A 25,383-nucleotide genomic window follows, 5' to 3' on the forward strand; every position below is an offset into this window, starting at 1 on the left:
GGCTCCTCAGAAGTTAATAGGTGGCTCCTTGCATATGTGCTGACTCCAGGGCTGGAGCTACAGATGCTAACTTTCCACTGCTCAACCCCAGGCCCTGCCCCCACTCCACTCATTCCCTCAAGGCCCTCACACCTTCCCCTGAGCCTGCTGCGCCCTTGCTCCTCCTGCTCCATCCTAGAGCCTCCTGTACACTGCGAAACAGCTGATCACGGTGGGCAGGAGGCACGGGGAGGGAGGGAGAGGTGCTGAGCGGCAGGGGTGCCAGGGGACAGGAGGTGCTGGGACTGGTGGGGTGGGTGTGGGGTCTGCTCATGTATTACTGTGGCTCTTTGGCAATATACATTGGTAAATTCTGGCTCCTTCTCAGGCTGGCCACCCCTGGCCTAAAGCCCAGTCTGTGTTGTTCTGTTTCAGATATTTTCCCATCAAATTTGCCCCTTGCTTCAAATGAGATTGCAGCTGAACTTTTTGCTTCCTATATTGAGCACCTGAAAGCTTCTTTGGGGGCATCTTTTATTTTCTATGGGGAAAACCAGATGGTATTAGGGAGAACAAAAGTCTATATTCCGCAGTCTTAGAAAGTCATCAAACATTATGTGTTAAGCATGGCAAAAGGAGTAACAGTATTTCTTTTATATTGTTGCTTAGATAGGGGTTCAATAGATATTTCTGGTGTCTCATTAAATAGTCCTTTATTAGTCAGTATTTACTCTCTTCAAGTCTTAAACCCCAATGTACTTTCACAATTACACAATATTGCAGCAGGGCTCTCACTTCACTCCGTATCTCACTGACTGACGGGCAGGGCACTGCCCCTTACGCACCCACGAGGGTCTGGCTGACAAGATTCGAGGCGGTTCAAAGAAAATGTCGTTCTCAAAAAATCTGGAAGGTTGCACGAGATTCTGCAAAGGTCCAGAACGTTCCGCAGCCGGAACACCTGAAACATTTTACTTCAAACATTCTATTTTCCCTTGTGTCGCTAACAACACAGACGGCACCTCGAGCCTGGCGCTTCCCGAGCCTGGCGGCCCTGGACACCGCAGTGAGGATGGGGCTGCAGTGTTAACTGGTTTGTGTCTAAGCCGCCTCTCTTTCAGCCCCATCCATCATGGGCTTGCCAGGGCTGCCCTGCCTTGCCAGAGGGTGATACCTCAAGCCCTTCCCATGGGGCCCCAGAGGGAGCTGGCAGGTGAGGCTCCGGGTCTCTCCCAGGGGGCTCGAGGGGGGGAGAGAAGCGGGACTGGGAAGAGGCTCTGGGTCCCATCCCTCTGGACGGGACCCTAGGTAGCAGGCTCTGGATTATCCCCCCCCCGACTCCCCAGAGGAGCGGGGTCTCCCTGGTTCCTTTCTCCATGGGGCCCTGGAAGGAAGGGTTCCGGCTGCTCCCCCATCCCCATGGGGCCCTGGCGGGGGGGCTCGGCCGGCTCCCGCTCTCCGCGGGCCTGGCTGGGGGCGGTTCCCGTTCCTGCGCGCAGGGGGGAGGCGCGGCGGGGGCGGGCCGCCAGGTGGCGCTGCAGGGGCCAGCGGCGGGGTCGCTCTGTGCGCGGCACGGCGCTCGGCGGCAGCCCGGTCCCGGCCGCCGGAAGTGACGCCGCGAGCGGAGCCGAGCGGCCTCCGGTGACATTTTCTCTCAGCGGCGCTCAGGGCGGGGAGCGGGGCGGGCAGGCGGCGGCGACGACGACCCGGTCTCGGCCCCCCATGTCCGAGCTGCTCCCCCGCGAGGGGGAGGCGAGGAGGAGCCGCAGTGGCGGCGGCGGCGGCACTGGTGAGCGACGCGCGTTCAGCCGCTGGGGGCTCGGGCCCCGCTCCAGAGCCAGTCTCGGGGGACCCGCCCGCGCGGCCTGCGCTCTCGGAGGAGCGGGGTCGCTGCCCCGCCCCCCCCCGCTCCTCGCGTCAGGCCGGGCTGGGCGGAAGAGGCCCGTACACCCGCCCCCAGCGCGCCGGGACTGGCAGGAGGGGCGGCCTCGGGTAGAATCCGCGTCTCCCCCTTCTCCGGGCCGGGGAGGGAGCCCGTGAGCTGAGGCCGGGCCCGGGTCCCGGCGCGCTGCACCGGGCTGGGCCCCGAAGGGATGCCGGGAGGGGCCTGCGCCCCGAGAGTGCGCAGCGCGGGCTCAGTGCGCGGGCGGGAGGGGCCCGGCTGAGGGGCCCTGCTCTGGTGCCAAGGCGCCGGGTGAATTCTGCGTGGGGTGGGATTCAGGGGTGGTTCTAGCACCCCAGTGCCCGTGTGAATGCCGGGCCCCCTGGCGGGAGGTCACACCCGCACCCTTGAGCTCCGGGTAATGCAGTTCAGCGCACCAGGGGGTGACTCTTAAAGAACTTTATAGCTTCGGGGGGCGGCTTTTCAGGAGCCCTTAAATGTATCTCTCTTCCCCCCCCCCCCCCCCGCCCATTTTACCACATGGCGGGAAGTGTCGGAGTGCAGCACCTCACTTCTGATTTCAAGAGAAGCCCAGTAGAGACCTTTAGTGTGTCTGGTTTTGTTCCAGTCAAGGCTGTGGAGTGCCGTTTGAAGTGGGGGCCAATAGAATTTGCTTCTCTGCCTGACCTTTCTCTTTCTCTTAGGCACCCCACCCACCCAGCAGCCTGGTCCTCTGGCCCATGAGTCCCTACACCCATCCCCTCCAAATTTGAACCAATGATGCTGCAGTCTGGCATGTGAGGTTGCAGCATCACTCAGGTTTGACCCAGTTGCCCTTCCATCATGATGGAGGGGCAACTGGGCCAAATTGGAGTGGGTGGCATTGTGACCCCGGTGCAAACTTGAGTGCTGCCGCAACCCCGTGTGCCAGGTGGGAATGCCATTGACTCAGATTTGGTTCAGCTGCCCCTCCGTCATGAAGGAGGAGTGTCCTGAGGGGCGTTGCAACCTGGAGTGTGGGGTCAAAGCGCCCTCAGGTTTGGCTCAGTCAAAAAGTGGTCACGTGCCTCCCCCCCCCCCCCCCCCCCCACAGCTCTGCTGCCTGTCATTCTAGTTATAAACTCTTATGCTCATCCCATCTGCCTTTAGGGATCTTACTTACCATGTTTTTTTTTTTTTTTTTTTAATTAATATTATTGGGGACAGAAAGAGTACATGGGGTAACTGAAATAATAGTTCCTGGTGTTCAGGTTTACTAGGTTAGTGCCAGTGAAGCATTGATGTGATGTTTTGTGTTCATTCATGTCCTGACTTAAAAGCTCAACTCTCAAGTTTTCCAGTTGCCTTTATAGCTCCATAATCTGTTGTAATTTGATTACTCTAGCTCACTGAATCTGTCTTGACAATGCTGGGAAGCAAATTTTTGGTTTCTTAACTTAAATAGTTCCAGAAAGAAATTTACATAATCTGATACCATAATATGTTTTGTTTGAAAAGTCCCTGGAAACAAATGCATGCCTAATTTATGTAATAAGTAATAGACCTGTCTAAATTTATGCAAAAGTTCCAATTCAAGAGTTTATGATGAGTTCAAATTGTGCTTTCCTTACTTAGGCAAATCTCCCATTGACTTTAATAGGAGTTTCTACTGAGTGACAGTAGGACTTGTCTCCGAAGCTTTAAGTATAAAGACCTTTTAAAAATACTGTAAATAAAACTTCACTGTCTTGCTTGGTTTGAGAGAGACGCTATGGCCATAAGTGCACACTACTACGTATGCCAGCAATTTATGTCAGTCAGGGGTGTGAAAAATAGCACCCCGAGCGACATAAATTATGCTGGCATAAGTGGTGGTGTGCGCTTCTCCTGCTGACATAGCTACTGCCGCTTGTTGGGGGTGGTTTAATTATGTTGACAGGAGAGCTCTCTCCCCTTGGCATAGAGTGGCTGTATGAGAGATCTTACAGTGGTGCAGCAGCATTGGAACAGCTGTGCCGCTGTAGCCCTCTAGTGTAGACCTAGCATAAGCTGTTGAATATATTTCAGATGACGTTTTCTAACGTTTGAGCTTTTCTTTTTGGTCCTACTCATTGTTATAAATTCTGGCATTTTTGGACAGACTTTTCCAAAGTTGTCTTCACTCTTATTCAGAATATTGAAGAATCTATTCTTAAATCTATCTGATCCTATGTAACTTAAATACACTTCTGAAATCTTTTTAATCTTTAAAGAAATCAGCCAAATTGTTTATGCTCTGAGAAGTTTACACATTTGCCTTTGTAGTCTTTTTGGGAAGTCATAACTCAAACAGCGTAGTTATAAAGTTTCAAACTTCTGATGATGGCTAGTGTTAATATATAAGTAACACACAGTTTCTGACTTTGTTTCAAAGACTGTTAGAACTCCTGTGTAGAAATGCTAGTGTCAAATGTTTTACTGGAATCAGTGAATCTTGGCTATTAAAGTCAACCAAACATAAATCTTTGCTGAAATACGTAACAGTGTTCCTTTAAATATATCAAATTTCTGTTATCTTCTGAAAACAGTTTATTTAGCTTTAACCATTCTTCTGCAGTACTTGCAACCCAAATAATACTGTTATGCTATTTAGACTGATTATACACAAGTAAAGTGCTAGTCTATTTTTCTTGCCCAGGCTAGTGAATTCAAAATATAAACCGTATAAAAGGTGAAGAGTGAACAAGACTTTTTCAGTTTAGTTTTTCTTGGTCTTTAGTAAGAGCTCTAAAACCTGACAGTTTCTTATTTAAATCTTTTTGTCTTTGCAAAACGTAATATTTGGCCTCAACTATCTGACAGCATCCCTTTAACCATTTTAGATAAAAATGGTGCGGTGGGAAATGAATATAGTATCATCCTTCAGAGCAGTGGTTCTCAACCTATTTACTATTGTTATGCGGCCCATGAGGTGTTATGTGGGCCGCAGCCAATACTACCTGTATGGTCCTGAGGATGGCACCTGGGCAGCAGCTGTGTGCTGATTGGGCTGCAAGTGGGCCGTGGGTTGAGAATCACTGCTTCAGAGGCAGGTTTCAGAGTAGCAGCCGTGTTAGTCTGTATCTGCAAAAAGAAAAGGAGGACTTGTGGCACCTTCTAGACTAACAAATTTATTTGAGCATAAGCTTTTGTGAGCTACAGCTCACTTCATCGGATGCATTCAGTGGAAAATACAGTGAGGAGATTTATGTACACAGAGAACATGAAACAATGGGTGTTATCATACCATATTCAGAGGCAGTTCTATTGTGGTGTTTGCCACACCTAGCCCAAATGTTAGGTGTAATTGTTTTTCCTGTGATTAAGTGCTGAGAGCTGTGTCTGGGGAGAATGCAACTTTCTCTCCTTTTCCAGGGCAACTGTTCTCTTAGGCCTCCTTGCAAATCTAGAATTCATTTTACAAGCTTGAAATAAAGTTTTGGGTGGCACAGGATTTTCTGTGATTTGGGTATAGCAAGCGCACAACCTTTTTTTTTCTACATGAAGTTTAGATCCATGTATAAGTAAATCGGTATCACCCAGTCAGTGAGATGAAATGTGGTGCAATCAACACAGCAACCATTCCTAAGACTCTAATGACATGCTTGATCAACATGTGAGTGCTATACTCTTGAGCAGTTTATCTGCTTGGTTAATGATCTGGAAGAGTCAGGTGTTTACAAAAGAAACTGATCCAGAGAAGGGTTTTATTACTTGGAGACTTGAATGGCTGGTAAAATATCAGATAATAATGCCAGTGTACCTATAATACCAGTGTTTTGTTAAGTGAATAATGAGGGGGTGAGGGGCAGAAAAGATGCTGGAAAATGGTTGCTGAATATAGTAGCTGCATATGAACAGAAGGATTAAGATAACAGTTCAGATTCATTTTTATCTATCTCTATTTCTATACACACTTGTATTTTTTAATTATAAGTGCCAGCTATCCCTCTCTGCTTTTCAAACTAATCATTAGTTGGCTGACTTCTTATAGGCATCTCAGCAGAAATGTCTCGAGTAGAGATTCGAAAGAGGAAAAGATAGTGACCTTGTGTTTACTTGTATTGTGGTAGTACCTGGTCTCATACTAAAATAGGCATTGTAAAAACTGCAACAAAAAGACTACATGCTCTGAAGAGCTTACAGTCTATAAGATAACAAACAAATGGTACAACAAACAGATGATGAAGGAAATGCAAAGCAACAGCCAGGCAACTAAGAATAGCATGATAGTCAGTGGTCACAGCACATGCCATGTAAATCCTCCTGAATTGTAAAAGAAGACATGGAAGCACCTGTGGGAAGCTGACAGACTGGTAGATAAGGCTACCATCAACAATGCAGAGGACATGGGGGTTAATGAAGTAAGGCTGGACGAACAAAGAATAGAAACAGAATTGTGAATGGCCTTGAAGATTAAGTAGGAAGGAAGGATACAGTGGAGAGATCCAAAAAAGGGTATGGTTTAGTCAAAGCAGCAAGTAACATATCTGCTGTCAACTTTGCCTGTTGCTCTGATCACATCTCTCCTCTTTGAATCCCTTCACTGTCTTCCCAATTATACTGCATCAAGTTCAAGCTTTCTCTGTTTGTTTTTAAAGATCTTCATGGCTCTGTGTTCTTACTTGCCCATTTCCTTTTGTCTTATTGTGACCACTCCCATATCCTTTGCTCCACCAACAATGCAAGTTTCATCACAAAGCATCTGTGTCCCTTGAACCCTGTAGTTTCCGCAGATCTTACAGTATAAAGGAGTGGCTGCAGGTTGTATTTGCTTAAAGAAGGTGGTTAGAACTCCGTTGGCTGTGTTTATTCTCCCCCCCCCCCCCAGTTCCCCCCCGTCTACACTGCTAACTGAAGGTTTTTGAAAAATTCTTGTAGATTTTAAAGGAACACAATGAACTTTTATCTCTCTGAACACTTTATTACCTACAGTTACTAGTAACCTCTAATGTTCCTAAAACTGAAAGGTCACAGGAAAAGTGTCTGTATTTTAATATACTCTTCATTTGACCGCACTGAGTCTGTAACGTAATAATATTAAAATGTGACCTAAAACTGCAGACACTGGTAGGGGACTGCTGAGCAAGTGTAGTAAGTCTTTTATCTCCGTTAAAACTGACTAGACTTGAAGCTAACGGTGTTCATATTGCAAAACGTGTGTCCACACTCAACCCAGAGGGCCTTCAGTTTTGCATTTAACTTTTAGCTGTATTGAAAGCCCTAGGAGTTGCTGAGCTACCACAGCACTAGTGCCTGCTCCAATGAAATAGTATTATCTCCCTTAGTCTATTTATAGTGATGATGATTTCCATGGTGGACTGACAAACCAAGCTGTTCAGTCCTCACTAATATATGTGTGTCATTAATCACACGATCTTAAAAGCAAGTCAGTAAAATTAGTATTTTCTTCCCTTAGTTAATTGTACTGTTATAATTGAGAGGAGTATAGGGGTTCGTATAAAAATCCATAACAAAAAATACTTGGTGTGTAGCATTAGATAATCTTCAGTATTGGTAACACCTTCATCATAGAGAATTATTATCCCTATGTTAGATAAGAAACTGAGCTAGAGAGGTTGCAACTGAACTGGTGGCATAGATGAAGTCCAGGCCACTGTTATAGCCAGGATTAAAACTAAATAGTTCCTTGCTCCCAGCCCGGTGTTCTCTTAGAATATGTTCCCCTGTTCACACGCATCTGTAATACATCTTTCATTGATAGCTGAAGAGGCCAACACAATTGTATTATAGTTACCTTATTTCGCTACATCTTAAATTTTTGACACTTGTATAGTAATTTTACTCATTCAAGATTAAAAACTAGGTTAGTGAGTTAGTGAGATGTTGCTCTTACTCAATTACAGATGGGTTGCCTGAGGCACAGGAAGGTCAAGTAATACGCCCGTGGGCATGCAGTGGGTTGAGTTCAGATCCAGGGTGATCCAGCATCCTCTGTTTTCTCTGAATTTAACTGTGTAGCTGCCTTTCAAACAGAATATGCATAACTCACTTAGCATAATATATTTACTTTCACAGATATACTATGCCTCTCTTGATGCTCAATCTTTGTGGAGAAATCTTAAATTGTTTGATGTTTACATCAGGCTACTTTTAATCACAAATAACAGGTATTTATTTAAGGCTAGATGTAGGTATCAGTGTGTGTATTTAAGACACTTTCAAATTTACATTTGCACGACTTTAATTTCAAGAAGTTACTGAAATTATGGCTTTGGGTATTTATGGTGAAATTCTCCTTTTCTAATAGTATCCTATAGACATTGTTTCTCTGTACCTTCTTAAACTTTCCAGAAAGGTGGACATGCATAACCTGATCACATATGGCAAATTTAACTCCTATCCCAGCCTGCTCCATCAGTGTTTATCAGATGGTCTTGTGTTTTAGTCATTGATAAAACTGTACAAGGCTTCCTTTCACAGAAGCTGGCATTACTGTTTCCATTTTGGGTAAACTGAGGTGAAGCAGTTAAGTGACTTGCCCAAGTTTACAAAGCGAGTGGCAGAGCTGGAAATATGCCCAAGGAGACCTGACTCAATCTACTCTAAATGATAGATTACAATTGCTATTGCACTCTTTTTCTAAGTTAGATAATTGTCTGTTTTGCTTAAGCAGTTATTCCAATATTTAAATGTACCCTATATTAGTTTGTCATAATGCTGATATCCATCTCTGGTAATGCTGGGGAATCAGGCTGACATTCGTTAGCAGGAAAACAGTTTAAGACTACTAGACTTCTCAGTTTTATCTTGGCTTTCTAATCAGTTGTCAGCTTCCAGTCCACCCACTTCACTCTGCCAGTTCTGTCTTTTCTGAGAATGCTTTCCCAAGGAATTCAGGATGACTGTATAGCAAGAACTGGCACAGCCTCTTAGGGAAAGAGGTGGTGAGTACAGGAGGGGGATTGGAGACTGACTCCTGATTGCGGATGCTTGTCACTGTGGCTGAAGTTAAAATATTTTAAGTGAGCTCACTTAATGTAATATTTTCTATAAACTGTGTGGAATCTCCCACAGAAAAAATACAGGGCCTCAAAGCAGTTTGATTCAAACTTTCTACTTTATGCAGAATTTCTCTTCTTCCTCTTTAGATGATCACTGATAAGGACTGTTAACATTGGGCATTGGTACAGGGCAATAATTTAAAAAACCCTAATACTACAAGTTCAGTACAAACAATATGCAAGTTGACTTTCAGTATAAGGCATTTTGGATAAACTTGTAACCTAAAGAGATGGTATGAGTCATCTGTTGAATATATAATGCCATTGCTGTTAGATGGACTAGATCTAATAGGTTGCCTCCGTTACCACTTGTAGCCAGTCAGGCACCTTTGACAAGACTAGAGGCATTCAGCAAAATAGGTGCGAAGAGAAGACTTTTCTTTGTCTTTAGTGAAGCAGAAACTGACCTTTGGGGGGAAAAACATGCTATGACTGACTTTAACATTTGATAAATGAGAAGTATTTAATATCTAAATTTAAAATATTTGAGAGGAGAGTGAGGTCAAGCACACTGCCGGCTAGTCTGAGGACGCTGACAGTGCCTGTAGCAAACCCTGTCTCCAGGCTGTCAAGGTAGCACCTTTCAGTAGCACTAGTTCACTTTAATTAAGAGAAAAAGTAGAGGAAGTATTGTAGTTGTTTATTCTCTTCTATAATATTAAAACCTTGGGGGTTAATGATAAAAGCACAGTGTAGCGATGTGTGTTAATTTCACTGAATGAGGCTGCAGTAATATTTTCATGCTAAACTCTGTAGCAGAGCTTGCAGGTACAGCTAGCAAGAAAGTTGGCACGATTATAGTTGGCTGTTGCTCCCTGTGACAGACTGACAATATTCTGTATTATCCTGAATAAACTTTATGGAATTAAGGTAAAATTTATTGAATTAGGGTTAATATCTCTGAGCTGCATTGTATGAAAAATGCAATCATATATGTGTTGTGGCATTGTATATACCTTCCGTAGTCGGGGATGTTAATATACTTTCTCCTATCAACCTTTTGAAGCCACCCCTCTGGAGAGGTCTGCATATACTAGTTCAAACTGGATTCTCCAGGGCCCAGCGGGCAAAGAAAGGGTTTGTGGATAAATAAGCCTGGTTTTAAACTGGCTCAAGGCCTTCTTCCTCATCCAGCAAATGGACAGGACCCTGATCCATGGAGGGTCCCAATCCTTAGTAGAGGGTTGGAAGGGCTGGGTGCTTGTTCTGAGCTGAAGCTCTGATGAACTAGTAACTGCAAGAACTCCCCTTTGGTTGTGGGCAGGTGGAGAGGGGAAGGGTTTGAAGGACAGTTCCTATTAGAGCTCATTTTAGGGTTATTTTCATTTGAGTAGGTTCTTTCATTGTTCTCTGTGTGTTTTCTCTGTAATGCTTTTTACCTTAAGAGGCTTGCATGGGAAGTGCTGTGTGGTGACTTATATCTGTAGCACCTGATAACCTTCTCTAAAGAGAAAGCAAGCAGGTGTCCTCAAACAACCTGTCTGTACTGGGAAATATACAGTGAAGTCAGGGAACTGTGCAGCCTGGAAATAAGCTGGTCAGAAGGGAGAGGGATGCGGGTCTCCACCCAAGAGAGGTGGAAGCTGGAAGCCTGAGAAGAGTAGGTGCCCTGGCTGGATCACTGAGGAGCAACACAGGTGCAATTGAACTGTGAAACTCCCTGGCCACAGAATACCTGTAGTTTTCCAGGGTTTACAATACAGTTTGATTAGCAGTGTGTAAGCAGAACACCTGATGACAATATTTTTCAAGACATAAGGAAATTGATGCTGTATAATGTGGCTGATACCCTATCTATATCCATGATTTCATCCAATAAAATGTACTATATTTTGAAAACTGACTTATAGCCTTAATTAAAAGGGGTGTGCAGTAGCCCTTTGAAGGCTGTGGGCTGAGCTTGGCTGGGTATCAATTCAGCATGGTGTGAGGGAATTCAGGAATGGTAAGTTGCTGCAAAACATGCTGGGATGGAGTGCCATGGAATTCTGGTTAGAGAGGAAGTTTTCACAACCCAATTAAAAAAAAAAAATTCTAGGGTTCTGCTACTATAGAGCCTATATAACTCAATTTTCAAAAATAATTTGAATTTAGAGTAGAGACTTAATTTTGTCACACATGATCAGAAAAGTTTTTTCTTCTGTTTTTCCCAATATGTGTAATAAATCTAATCTTTTTTGTCTATATATTTCTTTGCTGAAGTGCGATACTTGGATAAGGGCATGTAATTAAGAGTGAGGGGATTTAAAAATACAAACTAGTGAATGTTGAATTCTTTTAATATTAGGGGTCTGCTATAGGAGTGGGTGGTGAGGTTCGGTGGCCTGCTATGTACAGGAGGTCAGACAAATCAGTGGTTTTGCAAACTTTTTTTCTGGTGACCTGGTTGAAGAAAATTGTTGATGCCTGTAACCCAACAAAGCTGGGGATGAGGGGTTTGGGGTGTGGCGGGGGCTTTGGGCTGGGGCAGGGCCTTGGGGTGCAGGAGGGGGTCAGGGCTCTGGCCTGCGGGTGCAGGCTCTGGGGTGGGACCGGGAATGAGGGATTTGGGCTGTAGGAGGGGGGCTCCAGGTTTTGGGGGGGCTAAGGGCTGGGGCAGGGAGTTGGGATGTGGGAGGGGGTCAGGGTTTTGGGCTCGGGGTGCAGGCTCTGGGGTGAGGCCAGGGATGATGAGTTTGGGGTGCGGATTTGGGGCGTGGGCTTATCTCTGGAGGTTCCCGGTCAGTGGCACAATGGGGGTCCTAAGGCAGGCTTCCCGCCTGTCCTGGCATCGCAGATTCCGCTGCGCCCCAGAAGTAGCTAGCAGCAGGTCTGGCTCCTAGGCGGAGGCATGCAAGCGGCTCTTTGCAGCTCTCGCCCGCAGGCACTGACCCCCACTGGTTCCTGGCCAATGGGAGTGCAGAGCTGGTGCTCAGGGCAGGGGCAGTGTGTGGAGCCCCATGGCCCCCCCTGCCTAGGAGCTGGACCTGCTGCTGGCTGCTTCCGGGGCACAGCATGGTGTCGGAGCAGGTAGGGACTAGCCTGCCTTAGCTGGGCAGCACCGCCAACGGGACTTTTAACGACCTGGTCAATGATTCTGACCAGAGCCGCCATGACTGAGTGCCTTACATTTCGCAACCCGGTACTGGGTCGCAACCCACAGTTTGAAAACCACTGGAGTAGATGATCATGATGGTCCCTTCTGTCCTTAAAGTCTGAATGAGAATATTTAAAGGGAATAGTGTTGTTCTCTAAACATGCTAGGTTTACCAGCTTCTCTACTCTTTTCCTACAGTGTGAGGGTGATATTACTATATTTCCCCTACTGCCAATTCAGTTTTGCCTTATTCTTCTTCAAAAACAAAAAATAATCAATGCAGGTACCAGAGTACTCAGGAGAACAATCCTATGCTAGTGATTAATAAATTTAAAGTGCCTCTTATTTAGAGTTACCAATAGTACCATTCAGTCCATGATGCTGCTATTACCAGCTGGAGGGGAGAGAGTGGGTTTGATCATGCATCCTAGGGCCTCCTTGAGCCAGAATAGTTGAAGAGCATATTGTCCATTTATGGAACCAAAGTGCGTGTAGTTGAAACGTAACAATCATCTGATATCATTCAGCTTTAGTTCTAAAATTCCTCCTCTCCTGCCTTGTCCTCATAACTTATCATAATTTACTACTTATCTACATCAGCTGATGGGCAGAATATTATAATACAACTGGTGCTAAATATTCTTGGACTCCCATTAGCATCACAAGAAATTTTATGCAGTCATAAACAGAGCAACTGTGCTGGTGGTCAAAAGAATCTTCACTCCCACACCACCTGCAATATCTCAACCCAGACTGCAGTTGACAGCTTCAGACCGGAGTCCCTCTCATTGTTAAGAGCTCTCATGCCTCCTTTGTTGAAAGGATCAAAAAAATTATTTTGTTACAGTAGTTCTCGGGTTCTCAAGTCTGGTCAGTGTCCCATTGTTAAGAAGTGTACAAACATGGAATAAAAGACAGTCCCTACCCTGAAAGGTTTATAGTCTAAACTGAGAATCTGAAGTAGTCTTTTATGTGACCCAGCTGTACAAATGGGAATTCTTAATCAGAAAGCTGTGATCTATATCAAATGGACCTGTTACCCCCGTGGTTGTTGGAGAGTAGCTGGGTCCTCTATTGACCAATATTATCAAAGTTTCTCATTGTGGGCAATCGCACTGATCACGCTAAATTGCACAGTAACCTAGATAGTTCTCGAGCCAACTAGCAACCCCACTTTTGTCCCCAAAATTATCAAGAAAGTGGTGCTGAGAATAGTCCAGCAGAAGCTGATCTCAATCAATGTTCTTAGACACTTTAGTCAGGTTTCAGATGAGGATATGGCACTGGTACCACCTGTACTCTCTTTACAAATGGGTATATATATTCATCCTGCTGGGTTTATAAGAACATAAGAACGGCCATACTGGGTCAGACCAAAGGTCCATCTAGCCCAGTATCTGGTCTTCCGACGGTGGTGAGGTGCCCCGGAGGGAACGAACAGAACAGATAATCATCAAGTGATCCATTCCTTGTCGCCCATTCCCAGCTTCTGGCAAACAGAGGCTAGGGAACACCATCCCTGCCCGTCCTGGCTAATAGCCATTGATGGACCTATCCTCCATGAATTTATCTAGTTCTTTTTTGAACCCTGTTATAGTCTTGACCTTCACAACATCCCCTGGCAAGGAGTTCCACAGGTTGACTGTGCGTTGTGTGAAAAAACTACTTTTTGTTTGTTTTAAACCTGCTGCCTATGGATTTAGATAGAGGCAATATGATATTTTCTGTCTTATTATCTATCCCTTTCTTAATGATTCCCAACGTTGTTTGCTTGTTTCACTGCCGCTGCACAATTGTGTACATGTTTTCAAAGACTTATCCCCACTGACTCCAAGATCTTTCTTGAGTGGTAACAGCCAATTTTAGACCCCATAATTTTATATGTATAGTTGGGATTATGTTTTCCAATTTGCATTACTTTGCATTTATCAACATTGAATTTCATCTGCCATTTTGTTGCATAGTCACCCAGTTTTGAGAGATCCTTTTGTAGCTCTTTGCAGTTTGCCTGGGACTTCACTATCTTGAGTAGTTTTGTATCATCTTCAAATTTTGCCACCTCACTATTTACCCCTTTTTCCAGATCATTTATGAATATTCTGATTAGTACTGGTCCCAGTACAGACCTCTGGAGGACACCCCTATTTACCTCTCTCCATTCTGAAAACTGACCATTTAGTCCTACCTTTTATTTCCTATCTTTTAACCAGTTACTGATCAATGAGAGGATCTTCCCTCTTATCCCATGACTGCTTACTTTGCTTAAGAGCCTTTGGTGAGGGACCTTGTCAAAAGCTTTCTGAAAATCTAAATTCACTATATCCACTGGATCCCCCTTGTCCATGTGTTAGCAGCAGCTTTCAGTTCTGTTTGATCATACTGTGCTGTAGATTTCTATACAAGAGCTAGCAATGATAGATAGACCCAAGTTTGAATCCATGCTCTGCCTGATTTGGAGCAGTGACCTGAACCCAGGTGTGTTCAAATAGCTGCTCCAAATTATGCAGATCAGTGGTTTGAGGGGTTTTGTGCAGCTCTGGTGAGTGCCCTAACCACTGGGCTATTAGCTATTATGGGGCAGATGTCTGTTGAGAGTGTGTGTATGTGTGAGAGAAAGAAAAAGGGCTGACCTGACTTAGGTGCCTAACTCAAAGAGGGAGTTTGGGGCTGTGAATCTTGAGAGAGGTGGGTGTTTCCCTCTGGCCTGGAGTTAGGCACCTAACTACCTTTGAGGGATGGTGCTTAGATGCTGCACCTCTCCTTGGAATTATTACTGGCTAGTTTAGGCAGCTCCCCACTCAGCGTGTTGGCTTCTGTGAATCCCTTTTTTAGGAACCTAACTCTCCCCATAAAATGCAGGGGGAGGCTGGGCACTTAACTTGGAGCTGTAAATACTACTGGCTGGCAAGGCACCTGAGTCCCTTTGTGGATCTAGTGTCTTCTGTCTCCATTTTTAGGAACAAGCAGTTTATAAAAATCCATTTCTCTTGAATTCAGAGGGAAGAAGTCTTGTAGATTTGAAAACGCCAGCTACTCACAACAATGGAATATAGACAGCCAGGCACAGTGGAAGGGAAACACTTAACAAAGCGAACACACCTTAACTTCTGTCCTCTTCTCCTGTATATTAAACTCATGAATTTATTTTAGCAAGGAAAATGAGTTCGCTTGGTTCCCTTTCAGCTGGTGAGTGCGTATAGAGTGCCGAGTGCAGGCTCATGTCCTACAGGTATGTTTTGGATTATCTTGGCTGGTCAGTCTTGACTAGTTTTCTGTAATATTCTCCCTTTTTCAAGTTCACCTATATTCATATTTTTAAATGGAGGTTTTTTACTCTAAATTCTTGCTTGCTTATGCTGGAAAAGGACTGTTTTTTTTTTTTTCCAAGAATGCAGAGGTGTTTCACATACCCTCTCTACTGAGTCTTGGATGGTTTGTATACACAGTCTGAGGGCTTAATAGAAATAGTTTATTTTTTAACCTCATTTGTTTATGCAAAACCAGTTGAAGCAGAGCTTTAGTTTCATCCTTTCATCTCATGTTTCTGTAACCATATTGGTTGGAAAGGATGGAGTGTCCAACCTTTTAGTATTGCTGCTGGGCCTGAGTTATGAATTAACTGGCTAAACAGCCAAGTCCACTCCCCAAAAATGTTCCTTAGGTAGAATGGTGTGCTATTGAATCAGCTTTAGGAGAGCATTTTTCTAAGGACCATTTATATAAAGAAGTACAGTATCCAGAAGGTGGTGGTATAGTGGTGTGAAAAAGGCTAGACACTCTAGAGCAGCCCAGGTTTCAAATTCAAGCAAAGATGACTCCACCATCTTGAGTTAAACCGAGTGCCATGCGGTCTTCTCTTGTTTTATGTATATGGATATGCCTGGCACCTTCTACGAGCAGATAAAAAGATGTGGTGTTGGAGCTTGCAGAGTAAATCAGATCAAGAGCTCAGTAAAAATGACAGACTGTGGTGGGTGGGAAGGAAAACGTCCGTACTTGCACACCTGTCTTGAGGGAGGCTAGTATTTCCAGCAGAGAAAGGACCAATTGAATTGATTTAGTTTTGCTTGTTTTCCTTTGGTTACTTAGATATTTTTGTTGTTGAACATTTATATAAAACTTGAATTCAGTGTTAGATTATCATTGATGGGCTTTACTGAAGGAGTAAAGAAGGGTTTTGAATGGAGAGGGTGGCCTATTGGTACTAAAGGGGAGGGAGGGAGTTCCAAGCATAAAAGATGGCATGAAAATCATGAAGACCTATATATGGGTCTTTTGGATTAGATCTTAAAATTGGAGGGCATTAAAGGTCTCACAGTTCTCTTTGTAAGAGTAGGAATTTGCTTCAGTGTCCTTGGCCAAAGCTTCCTCTCTTTGCTTTACTGTGCAGTAGTGCATCCCTGCACTTCAGAGGTGGCTGTAATTACATGTGGTGGAAGTATTTAGACTGTGTGCGATCTTGTATACCTAAACATACTTGGGGATCTTTCAGTCTGCTACATAAACGTAAAATATATAGGCAGCAATAATTTTAGGCTGAGATAATGAGAATATAAACTTTCATCATATTCTTTAGAACGCTCTCGGCAGTGAGGAATAACTAGCGCAAGGCCTGGGCCTGTCCCAGAAACACCCCGGGGCCCTACCTCTCCACGAAAGGCGGACCAGGTGTGGGCAGGCTCCACCCAGCAGGATCCAAGTGTGGAGGGGCTTAGTGTGTGGGAGGATCCAGATGTGGGGTGAGAGGATTCTGTGTGGGGCAATCTGGGTGTGGGCAGCTCAGTGGGGGTCTGGGTGGTGGGGCAATGGGATTCTATAGGGGGGATCTGGGTGATGGTGGTTGGGCCTCAGCAGGGAAGTCGGGGGATGGGGCTTGGCGGGGGGTCTAAGTGTGGGGGGCTCCGCAGCAGGGGTCTCAGCAGCGGGGTCTGGGTGCTAGGGGATTTGGGCTTGGTGGAGTGGGGGGATGGGTGCAGTTGGTTGGGGTTCGGGCTTTTTGGGGTGGGAGTTGGGGTTCAGGGGGTTCAGCAGGGGTGATCTGGGTGCTTGGGGCTTGGTGGGGTGGGGGTCTGGGTGCAGTGGGTTGGGGGTTGAGGTGCGGGGGTCCTGTTGGAGGGTCGAGGTGTGGGGGTTCCGGCTGATTGTTGTGGGGGTTGGGATTCAGGGGGCTCATCAGGGGTGGTCTGGATGCAGGGGGTGGGGCTCAGGAGCGGGGATTTGAGTGGAGAGGGTCTCTGGATGCAGGGGGTGAGGCTCAGCGGGATGGGGGTTTGGGTGTGGGAGGTTCGGTGCGTGGGGTTCTAGGTGCGTGAGGATCTGTGTACAGGGGCATCCAGATGCACAGGGGTTGGGCATATGGGGGAGCAGCTCCCTGTCCAGTAGCCCCTCCCCCCATGGCTGAGGAGTGATAGGGCAGGAAGTGGGGGTGGGGGACCTGCAGAGATTCCTGCAGGGGAGGTTTCCGGGGGTGGATTTGACTTGGCCTTGGCTGCTCCTTGCAGGGGAAGAGAAAATCCCTTCTCTCCCCCCCTCCCAGCAGGGACTAGCAGCTGAACCCGATGCAGGGTAGGAGCCACTGGCCGAGGCATCCATAGTCCCTACAGTGATTTACCTCTCTATTGGCTACTCCAGGTGCCCGAAATGGTGCGCATGCGCTGCTGGGGAGGGGCGCACAACTGCTCTTGCGGCTTCCCTTTGCTTCCCCCATCAGAAAGTCATTTTTCTGTGGGGAAGCAAAGAAATCTGCGGGGGACATGAATTCTGCATGTGCGCAGTCGTGCACATTTTCCCCAGGAGTAATAGAGCAGTAGACTGAGAATCATGGCCTCTTGGTTTTATTCTTTATTCTGTCACTTTCTTGGTGTGGTGTTTGGACAACTTTTTGTGCTTCAGTTTACCCATATGTAAAATGGAAACAGTAATACATGTATTATGGAGATCTTGTGTGGTGTAATTGGATTTCGGAAGTTCTTTAAGAGAACCTGATTAAAGGTTAGAAAGAAATGCTTAGTATTACTATGCCTGCAGTTAATGCATTGAGGCAGAACCCTTGAGTTTCGCAGTCCTTCTGGACCAATGCCTAAATTGTTCACAAGATGCACTTTAATTCAAATAAAGGTGCACTATTTGACAGTGTGTAAATTAATATTGCATAAGTTTTTATTGCTTAAGTAGAAGTCAAAATGAGCCTATGAGTTGATTGCTGTGAAAATACTTTCTTCATAAAGATCATGTTAGATATTTAGGGGTATCTGGCAGTGCTGTTTTAAAGAACTGTTTTCTTAATCTTCAGGCAAACATTTGTTCACTAAGAAAAAGGACAAAATTGTTTTGGCTGAATGGAATTCTTGGATATTGTGTAATTAAATATCCGTTTGAGCCTGTGATGATTTACAAACTAGTTTTCAGTGCAGTGGTTTTCTGATTTAAGTTGCCTGCTTGGCTTTCTCTTAAGGTTACCTTGAGAACTTATGTAGCATGTTTCCAGGAAAGGGTGGGAGTATTTCAGCATCATCTTTTTGCTTTTCTTTCCTCTTTATATTTCTCAAGTAGAACTAAAATAATATTTCTTAAGATTTGTTTTTCCTTAGCTTCTCCCATTGACATAGCTACCGCCTCTCAGGGATGTAGATTAACTACGCTGACGGGAGAATGTCTCCTGTTGTTGTAGGAGCATCTTCACTTAAGCGCTGCAGTGGCACAGCTGCAGTACTATATGTGAAGACATGCTCTAAGGCACCAGTCCTCATGCTTCTAGCTGGAGCATCTTTTTTTTCTGTGAAGCAGCAGTGTGCAGATGTTGATTTCAGAATGGAATCTTTAAAATCACCAATCTGCAAGGGGCATGTAGTGGTGTGATTTCTGGGGTCTAGCGGTGATATGATGGTAGCAAAATCTTCATGTTCTTCAGTTCAGGGGCAGAGGTGGAAGAATATACACATACCCCTGCAAAGATCAGGCAGCAGAATTTTCACACCTCTGCCTGAGATCATCCCCAGGGACATAACATTTCTTTGATCCCAGTGAGAGGAAAACGGGGAAAGTTATGGTGCTCAAGAAAGAGTATCATGAAATCCAAAATTTCCATAAACACGATTACAAGATCACCAGCATGCTTTGGGATTTACAGTGTATTACCATGTGTGCAGGTAAATAGTGGAGAAGCAGCAGGCATCTGTATCAACGGAGCTGAAGCATGACTGCTGAACATCATCAACCATTTGCCCTGTTGACTTCTGTATCCTATGTAAATCTCAAGTTCCCAGAGCTTCCCCTGGCCCAGGCATATACTGCTTCCCTTCTGACTCCCTAGCTCAGAAGGAAAGGAAATCATGGACTTGACCTCCACAAAGTTTTCTTGGGCCCTTAATTCCCATATGGTATAACTTCTCTAGTTATAGCACTGGAGAAAACTAATATAGACAAAGCTTGGATGGTCTCAAGGTTAAAAATGCTTGAGCCCACATGAGTCTTGTCTACTCTACTGCTTTAACCAGTGTTACCAACAGAGAACTGCACCCATAGCGAATTACAGACAAAAAAAATCTAATGTAGACAAAGCCTTGGGATCCATTCCCTGGTATAATGCTATTTTTGACCTAGGACAAGTCACTTAAACTCTCTGTGCCTCTGTTTTTCCATCTGTATAACCGGAATATTACTTAATAATAATGAGATTTGCCAGTGAAGTACATGAAAGTATTCTAGTTTTAGGATGCTTTTACATCTCAGTATATTCGCTTTCCTAGTTATAAGTTTTTTTTTTTCTTTTCTGATGTACAGTAACACCCCGCTTAACGTCCTCTCGCTTAACGTTGTTTCGATCTTACGTCCCTTCTCAGTTACAGAATATGCTCCATTTAAAGTTGTGCAGTGCTTCGCCATAATGTTGTTTGGCTGCCTGCTTTGTCCACTGCTGGCAGCCCTCCACCAGCTCCCCTACACCATCCCCCACAGTGCCTCCCGGCCGCTGGCAGACCCCACGGATCAGCGTCTTCTCCTTCCTCCCCCCGCCTCCTGCGCGTGGCAATCAGCTGGCTTGCGGCGTTCGGGGAGAGGAGCGAGGACTCGGTGCGCCTTCCCCCTTCCTCCCCTGCCTCCTGCCCATGGCAATCAGCTGGCTTGCGGTGTTCAGGAGGCAGGGGAGGGAGGGAGAGCCTGCACGCCGTGTCCTCGCTCCTCCTTCCTGAACACACCACAAGCCAGCTGATTGCTGTGGGCAGGAGGCAGGGGAGGGAGGGGGGAGGAGCAAGGATGCAGTGTGCGGAGTAAAGGGGGGGGGGGAGAAGAGGCGGGTTAAAGGTGGGGGCTTGGGAGAAGGGGTTGAGCCCCCGGCCCCTGGTGCTTGCAAAGTAGGGGAAGCTGCCGCTGCTGCTGTGCAGTGTGCTTCTCCTAGCCTACAGTACCTTCAGCCTCCTTGCTTGTCTCATTGTCTCCAGTGCAAGTGGGCTGTGCCTGTGTGGGGTAAGGCGGGGGCACCTCCCAACTATAGTACTGTACTGTATGACAAAAAATTTCCCTGGAAATTAACCCCCCCTATTTACATTCAATCTTATGGAAAAATTGGATTCGCTTAACATTGTTTCACTTAAAGTCGCATTTTTCAGAAACATAACTACAAAGTTAAGTGAGGAGTTACTGTAGTCTGTTGTAACATTTGAAAAGAGGCAGAGAAAGTGGGTCTTATGCAGTTATATATTATCTATAAGAATTCTCTTTAGAAATTAACAGCTTCAGAAGGACCTTTTCCTATTTTGTTTCAAACTAGTTTTGCTCATTTCAAGTACTGTCAGATGCTCTTTCTCTATATACGTCACCATGCTTGCTTCTTTAGCATTTGTAATTGTGATTCCCTCTTAGCAGTTTCCACTTTCTCATTTAGCAAACCTTGATTTGTCATACTTGTGTTTTTCATGGTGCCCAACACTAATACGGCAAGTTTATTTCCTTGTTGAAGTAGCCAATACAATTAATAAATGTCAGCACAACGCTGTGAAAGTTTTGTTAATTTAAACTTTCCTTCCTTCACTGGTCTGTCTGAAGTACATTTATGACCCACCATAACTGTAGTGCCTGACACTCATGACGCTTAGGGAGGAGTGAAATATATTTAAAAAAAAAACCTCAAGATTCAGGATTATTCAAGGGATTGGTAACAGAATCTAGACCTTTTCCCAGCACCCTCTGGGTTAAGGAAGTACTATTATTCCCATTTTACAGAGAGAAACTGAGTAACAGAAGTACCCAACGTCTCATAGGAAGTCTGTAATGGAGCAGGGAATTGAACCTGGATCTCCTGAGTCTAGATTAGCACCTTCCCCGTTAGACCATCCTTCCTATGGGGATGGAGAAGGATGGTGTCCCCAGCCTCTGTTTGCCAGAAGCTGGGAATGGGTGACAGATGGATTGCTTGATGATTACTTGTTCTGTTCATTCCCTCTGGGGCACGTGGCATTGGCCTCTGCAGGAAGACAGGATACTGGGCTAGCTGGACCTTTGGTCTGACCCAGTATGGCTATTCTTATGTTATACAAGTATTCATTGTCTTTTTCTAGATCCTACAGAAATAGAGCCTTTAAAAAGCCCTCCCACAAATTAGAACATAGCACTGCATATTTTTCAATATAATGAATGTTGACAGTAGTAACTATTAAATTACTTTGTTTAGCACATACCAATTTTTAGGCCTAAACAAATTGTCCCCTTTAATTTACATATAAGTGGGAATGATAATTGAAAGATTTTTGCGTGGTTTTACGGTATGTTGAAGTCAAAATTAAAATGTGGATGGAAGGAGATCTATGATAAAGGTGAAAGAATTAATGCTATTTTTATTTATAATGCTTCGGAGGTGCTCAGACACTACAAAGGTTGGGGACCTATAAGTTAGCAGCTTTCTAGACAGCTTGATTTTAACATTTAAGATGGAACAGTGCTGATCAAACTATAACTTGAAGTAAAAGATGCGATTGAAACTGTGTGTGGATAGAAAGTGTTTCTTGTCAGAAGCTGTACCATCTTATGCTGTTCCCTTGACAGATCTTATCAGCAAAACCAGGTCAGGATGGGTCAATACTCATATCCGAGACCTTCAAGGAGCACCTAAATGTTGTATGAAGTATTGTTAGTACTTCACTGAAAATGAACCATCAATGCCACTTCTCTCTGGGCTGGTACTAAACCAGTGCCTCAGCAGATTTAGTGCTACTGGAAGTGGACTGCTAACACGCATTGGGTTCCCACTGGCATGTAAACTGAACTATGTTGTCACCCCCTAAAGGTGGCCTCCCCAGGTAGAGGACTTCAGGATTTTTGGGTTTTAGTATGTCACTTTTTACCAATACTGAAGTTTCCTTTAAAGTGTATTAAAAATTACTTCTAGATAAAAGTTCAAAATCTGCTTATATTGTATTAATTTAAACCTTCCAAAGTAAGAGTTTAGAAACTGCAGTCGTTTTTATTTCTGATCTGTTGCGATAACTAGCGCAGATTGAAGTGTATTTTGTACAATGATAGTGCCATCTTTCATTAAGAGGGAAAGCATTAAGCATGTCAGTGTAACAGACTGAGTTAACCAGGAAAAGGCAGAAGCTAAAGAAAAGTACCACAGCCAAAGTTGTAATGTACCTTAATAGCTTTAACTAAATAAAGAAGTGGCCTCACTGCGTGAAATTGTGGACATGACCAAAAAAGTAGAAGTGATTCTGCTATTTGAGTAAATTGTCATTACTGTTCTGTTCTTATGCAGGTTGCTTTGCTGTTGAAAACCTAATCTAGTTCCCCCAGTCCTCTAGACTCCATGCTTTGAGACAAGGAGGAGCTTGGAATTCTGAAATGAAGATGGAGGCAGTGGGAAAAGTAGAAGAACGCATTGACTCAGAAGTCTCACCAAAACTCTCTGAAAAACAAGAGGCAGCTCCTGGTGAAGATGGACCTATAGAACTAGACACGTGTGCTCAGAAAGATGGTGTGCCCATTGTAGCAGATTCTATGGTGCTCTCCTCAATGCCGTGCTTACTAATGGAACTGAGACGGGACTCCTCGGAGTCTCAGTTAGCATCAACAGAGAGTGATAAGCCAACAGCAGGCCAAATTTATGAGAGTGACTCTTCTAATCACTGCATGCTTTCCCCTTCTTCCAGTGGGCATTTGGCTGATTCAGATACGCTGTCTTCCGCAGAAGAGAATGAGCCCTGTCAGGCTGAAGCTCCTGTAGAGGGAGACCCTTCTGGAGTTTCTGGGGCTGCAGCTGGGAGAAAATCCAGACGGTCCAGGTCTGAAAGTGAAACATCAACTATGGCTGCCAAGAAAAATCGACAGTCTAGTGATAAGCAGAATGGACGAGTCACCAAGGTAAAAGGTCATCGGAGCCAAAAGCACAAAGAAAGAATCCGGTTATTAAGACAAAAACGGGAGGCAGCTGCTCGGAAGAAATACAATCTGCTGCAGGACAGCAGTACCAGTGATAGTGACCTGACCTGTGACTCAAGCACGAGTTCATCAGAAGATGATGAAGAGGTTTCAGGGAGCAGCAAGACAATCACGGCAGAGATACCAGGTAGAGGATGTTTTTTAAACTGAACTGTAAAGCGCCTGACATCGTTTCTCAGCTGTCATGCTAAATTAGATGAGTGACACTTGAGAAAAACCAGGAGAACTGCAGCTCTGTGTAAATTTGAAGACTGCAGTGTATTAACAAGACATGGCAAATTTTAAACTCTGTTCTGAGGTTTTCAGTTTGCTTTTGCACAACAGCAAATTGTACAGGTAAATTGTAGAAGGGACTATCTTGGAATTTTCAGATTTTTCTTTGTAAACCTATATGAACTCTTATCAGTGCTGGTTAGATGGTAATAATCATAACAGCCTATTTAGCCAATACATTATTATAAGTGGGCATCCGCACTTTAATATATTACAATAGCACCTCTGCATCTGTGTTTGGAAAAAATATGGCATATCTATTGCCCATTTTACCATAAGGCCCCATTCTCCAGTGTTGCACTTATGCTGTGCTTTCCAGCTCTACATTTCAAATAAGTAGTTTACTTAACCTGTTTGTTCGTTATATTCATGCAAATTGCAGCTGGCCACTTACTTTAGGGCATAAATAAAATTATTTGTACGTGCCCCAAATTGTCCCCACTCCTGGTGTCTCAAAATTTTAGGAGTAAGCCAATTCCATCCTTCTCTGTTACATGAATCTATAATTTTTATATTTCTGAATTCTCTGTTATATCCATGTTGACAAGCTGGGTGCAGCAAATTATTGGGGCATTCTCATGATTTTTATAGCAGAAGAAAGATAACTTCTTAAAGTTTCTCATCTGGTGAGTCTTCATTATTTAATTGGTGCGAACACCATGGTCAGGATTATGTGTGAACTATTTTTCCAATATACTATACCTCAAAACCTTCATCGTATAGCAACTTTAAAAAATAAAATAAAATTTAAAATAAAGTTTTTGGTTTGCCAGTCTTTCCTGGGTGGATCTGCCTTTTCCCCCTTTCTGCTAACTAAAGAGGATGTTCGGGGGGATAAACTGCATGCTAAATAACAGCATATTTCTGTAGTTTAAAGGAAGATTTAAAGGAAAATGGCAGTCTTAATAACTTTGACAGCTAAAATGAATGAATATATAAAAAAGATGAATTTACCTACGATTTTACAAATAGCTGTAACTGTTTCAGCTTATTTTAATAATGGGTGAATGGTGCTGATCTGTCTGTTTGAAAACTGGTATTTTGCTTATACTCTGTAAGGCTGCATCTCTTTGCTAGGATGTAGACTGAACACAGGAAATGCAGTTTATCATTGGAAGGTATGGGAAAGGTACAGACTTCCATAATTATGTGGTTAGTTCTGTTCTTTTTGTTTTTTTAAAAAAAGAGGTTTGTTTAATAGTGGTTCATTAGCTATATTTACCAGTTAAAATAGTACAATGTAACTGATAACTTTGACAGTCACTTGTCTCATTATTTATTATTTTTAGAGTGCCCTCAGCACTTGGGGCCTGATTCAAAGCCCATTGAAGGCTCCCATTGACTTCAGTGGGCTTTGGATCAGGTCCTTCAGAACAAATAAATAGACCAGGCCAGTTTTTCAAAGGTATTTAGCTCCCTAAAGTTGCAGATAAGCCGTAGTGGGGTTTTCAGAAGCACCTACACACCTAGCTTTCATTGATTGCAATGGAAGTCAGGTGCCTAGGAATTTTTGAAAACCTCACTAGACACCTGGCGGCATCTTTAGGTGTCTACATACCTTTATAAATCTGGCCCTCAGTCCTGGCCCTGAAGAGCTTGCATTCGAAGGGCCTGATCCCGTGCCCGCTGAAATCGATGGAAAGACTCTCTCATTGACTTCAGTGGACATTGCATCAAGGCCTAATTTTACATGTGACACAGGGAGTGAGCACACAAAACAC

General features: G+C 44.4%; 1 protein-coding gene across 2 annotated transcripts in view; it reads left to right on the forward strand.

Moving 5' to 3' along the window:
- Positions 1–1,629: 1,629 nt before the first annotated feature.
- The window catches only part of C5H18orf25 (chromosome 5 C18orf25 homolog), a 74,568-nt gene continuing 50,814 nt past the window's right edge, over positions 1,630–25,383 (forward strand). The window contains exons 1-3 of one of the 2 annotated variants that reach the window (XM_043546880.1): positions 1,630–1,768; positions 2,026–2,036; positions 22,707–23,516. In XM_043546880.1, coding sequence (XP_043402815.1) covers positions 22,793–23,516 — 724 coding nt within the window. In that variant the 5' untranslated portion in view covers positions 1,630–1,768; positions 2,026–2,036; positions 22,707–22,792. The remainder of the gene's footprint in view (positions 1,769–2,025; positions 2,037–22,706; positions 23,517–25,383) is intronic. The other variant, XM_043546879.1, reaches the window with a different exon arrangement.

Source organism: Chelonia mydas, chromosome 5 (genome assembly GCF_015237465.2).
Source record: "Chelonia mydas isolate rCheMyd1 chromosome 5, rCheMyd1.pri.v2, whole genome shotgun sequence".
In the NCBI taxonomy this organism is placed as follows: Eukaryota; Metazoa; Chordata; order Testudines; family Cheloniidae; genus Chelonia; species Chelonia mydas.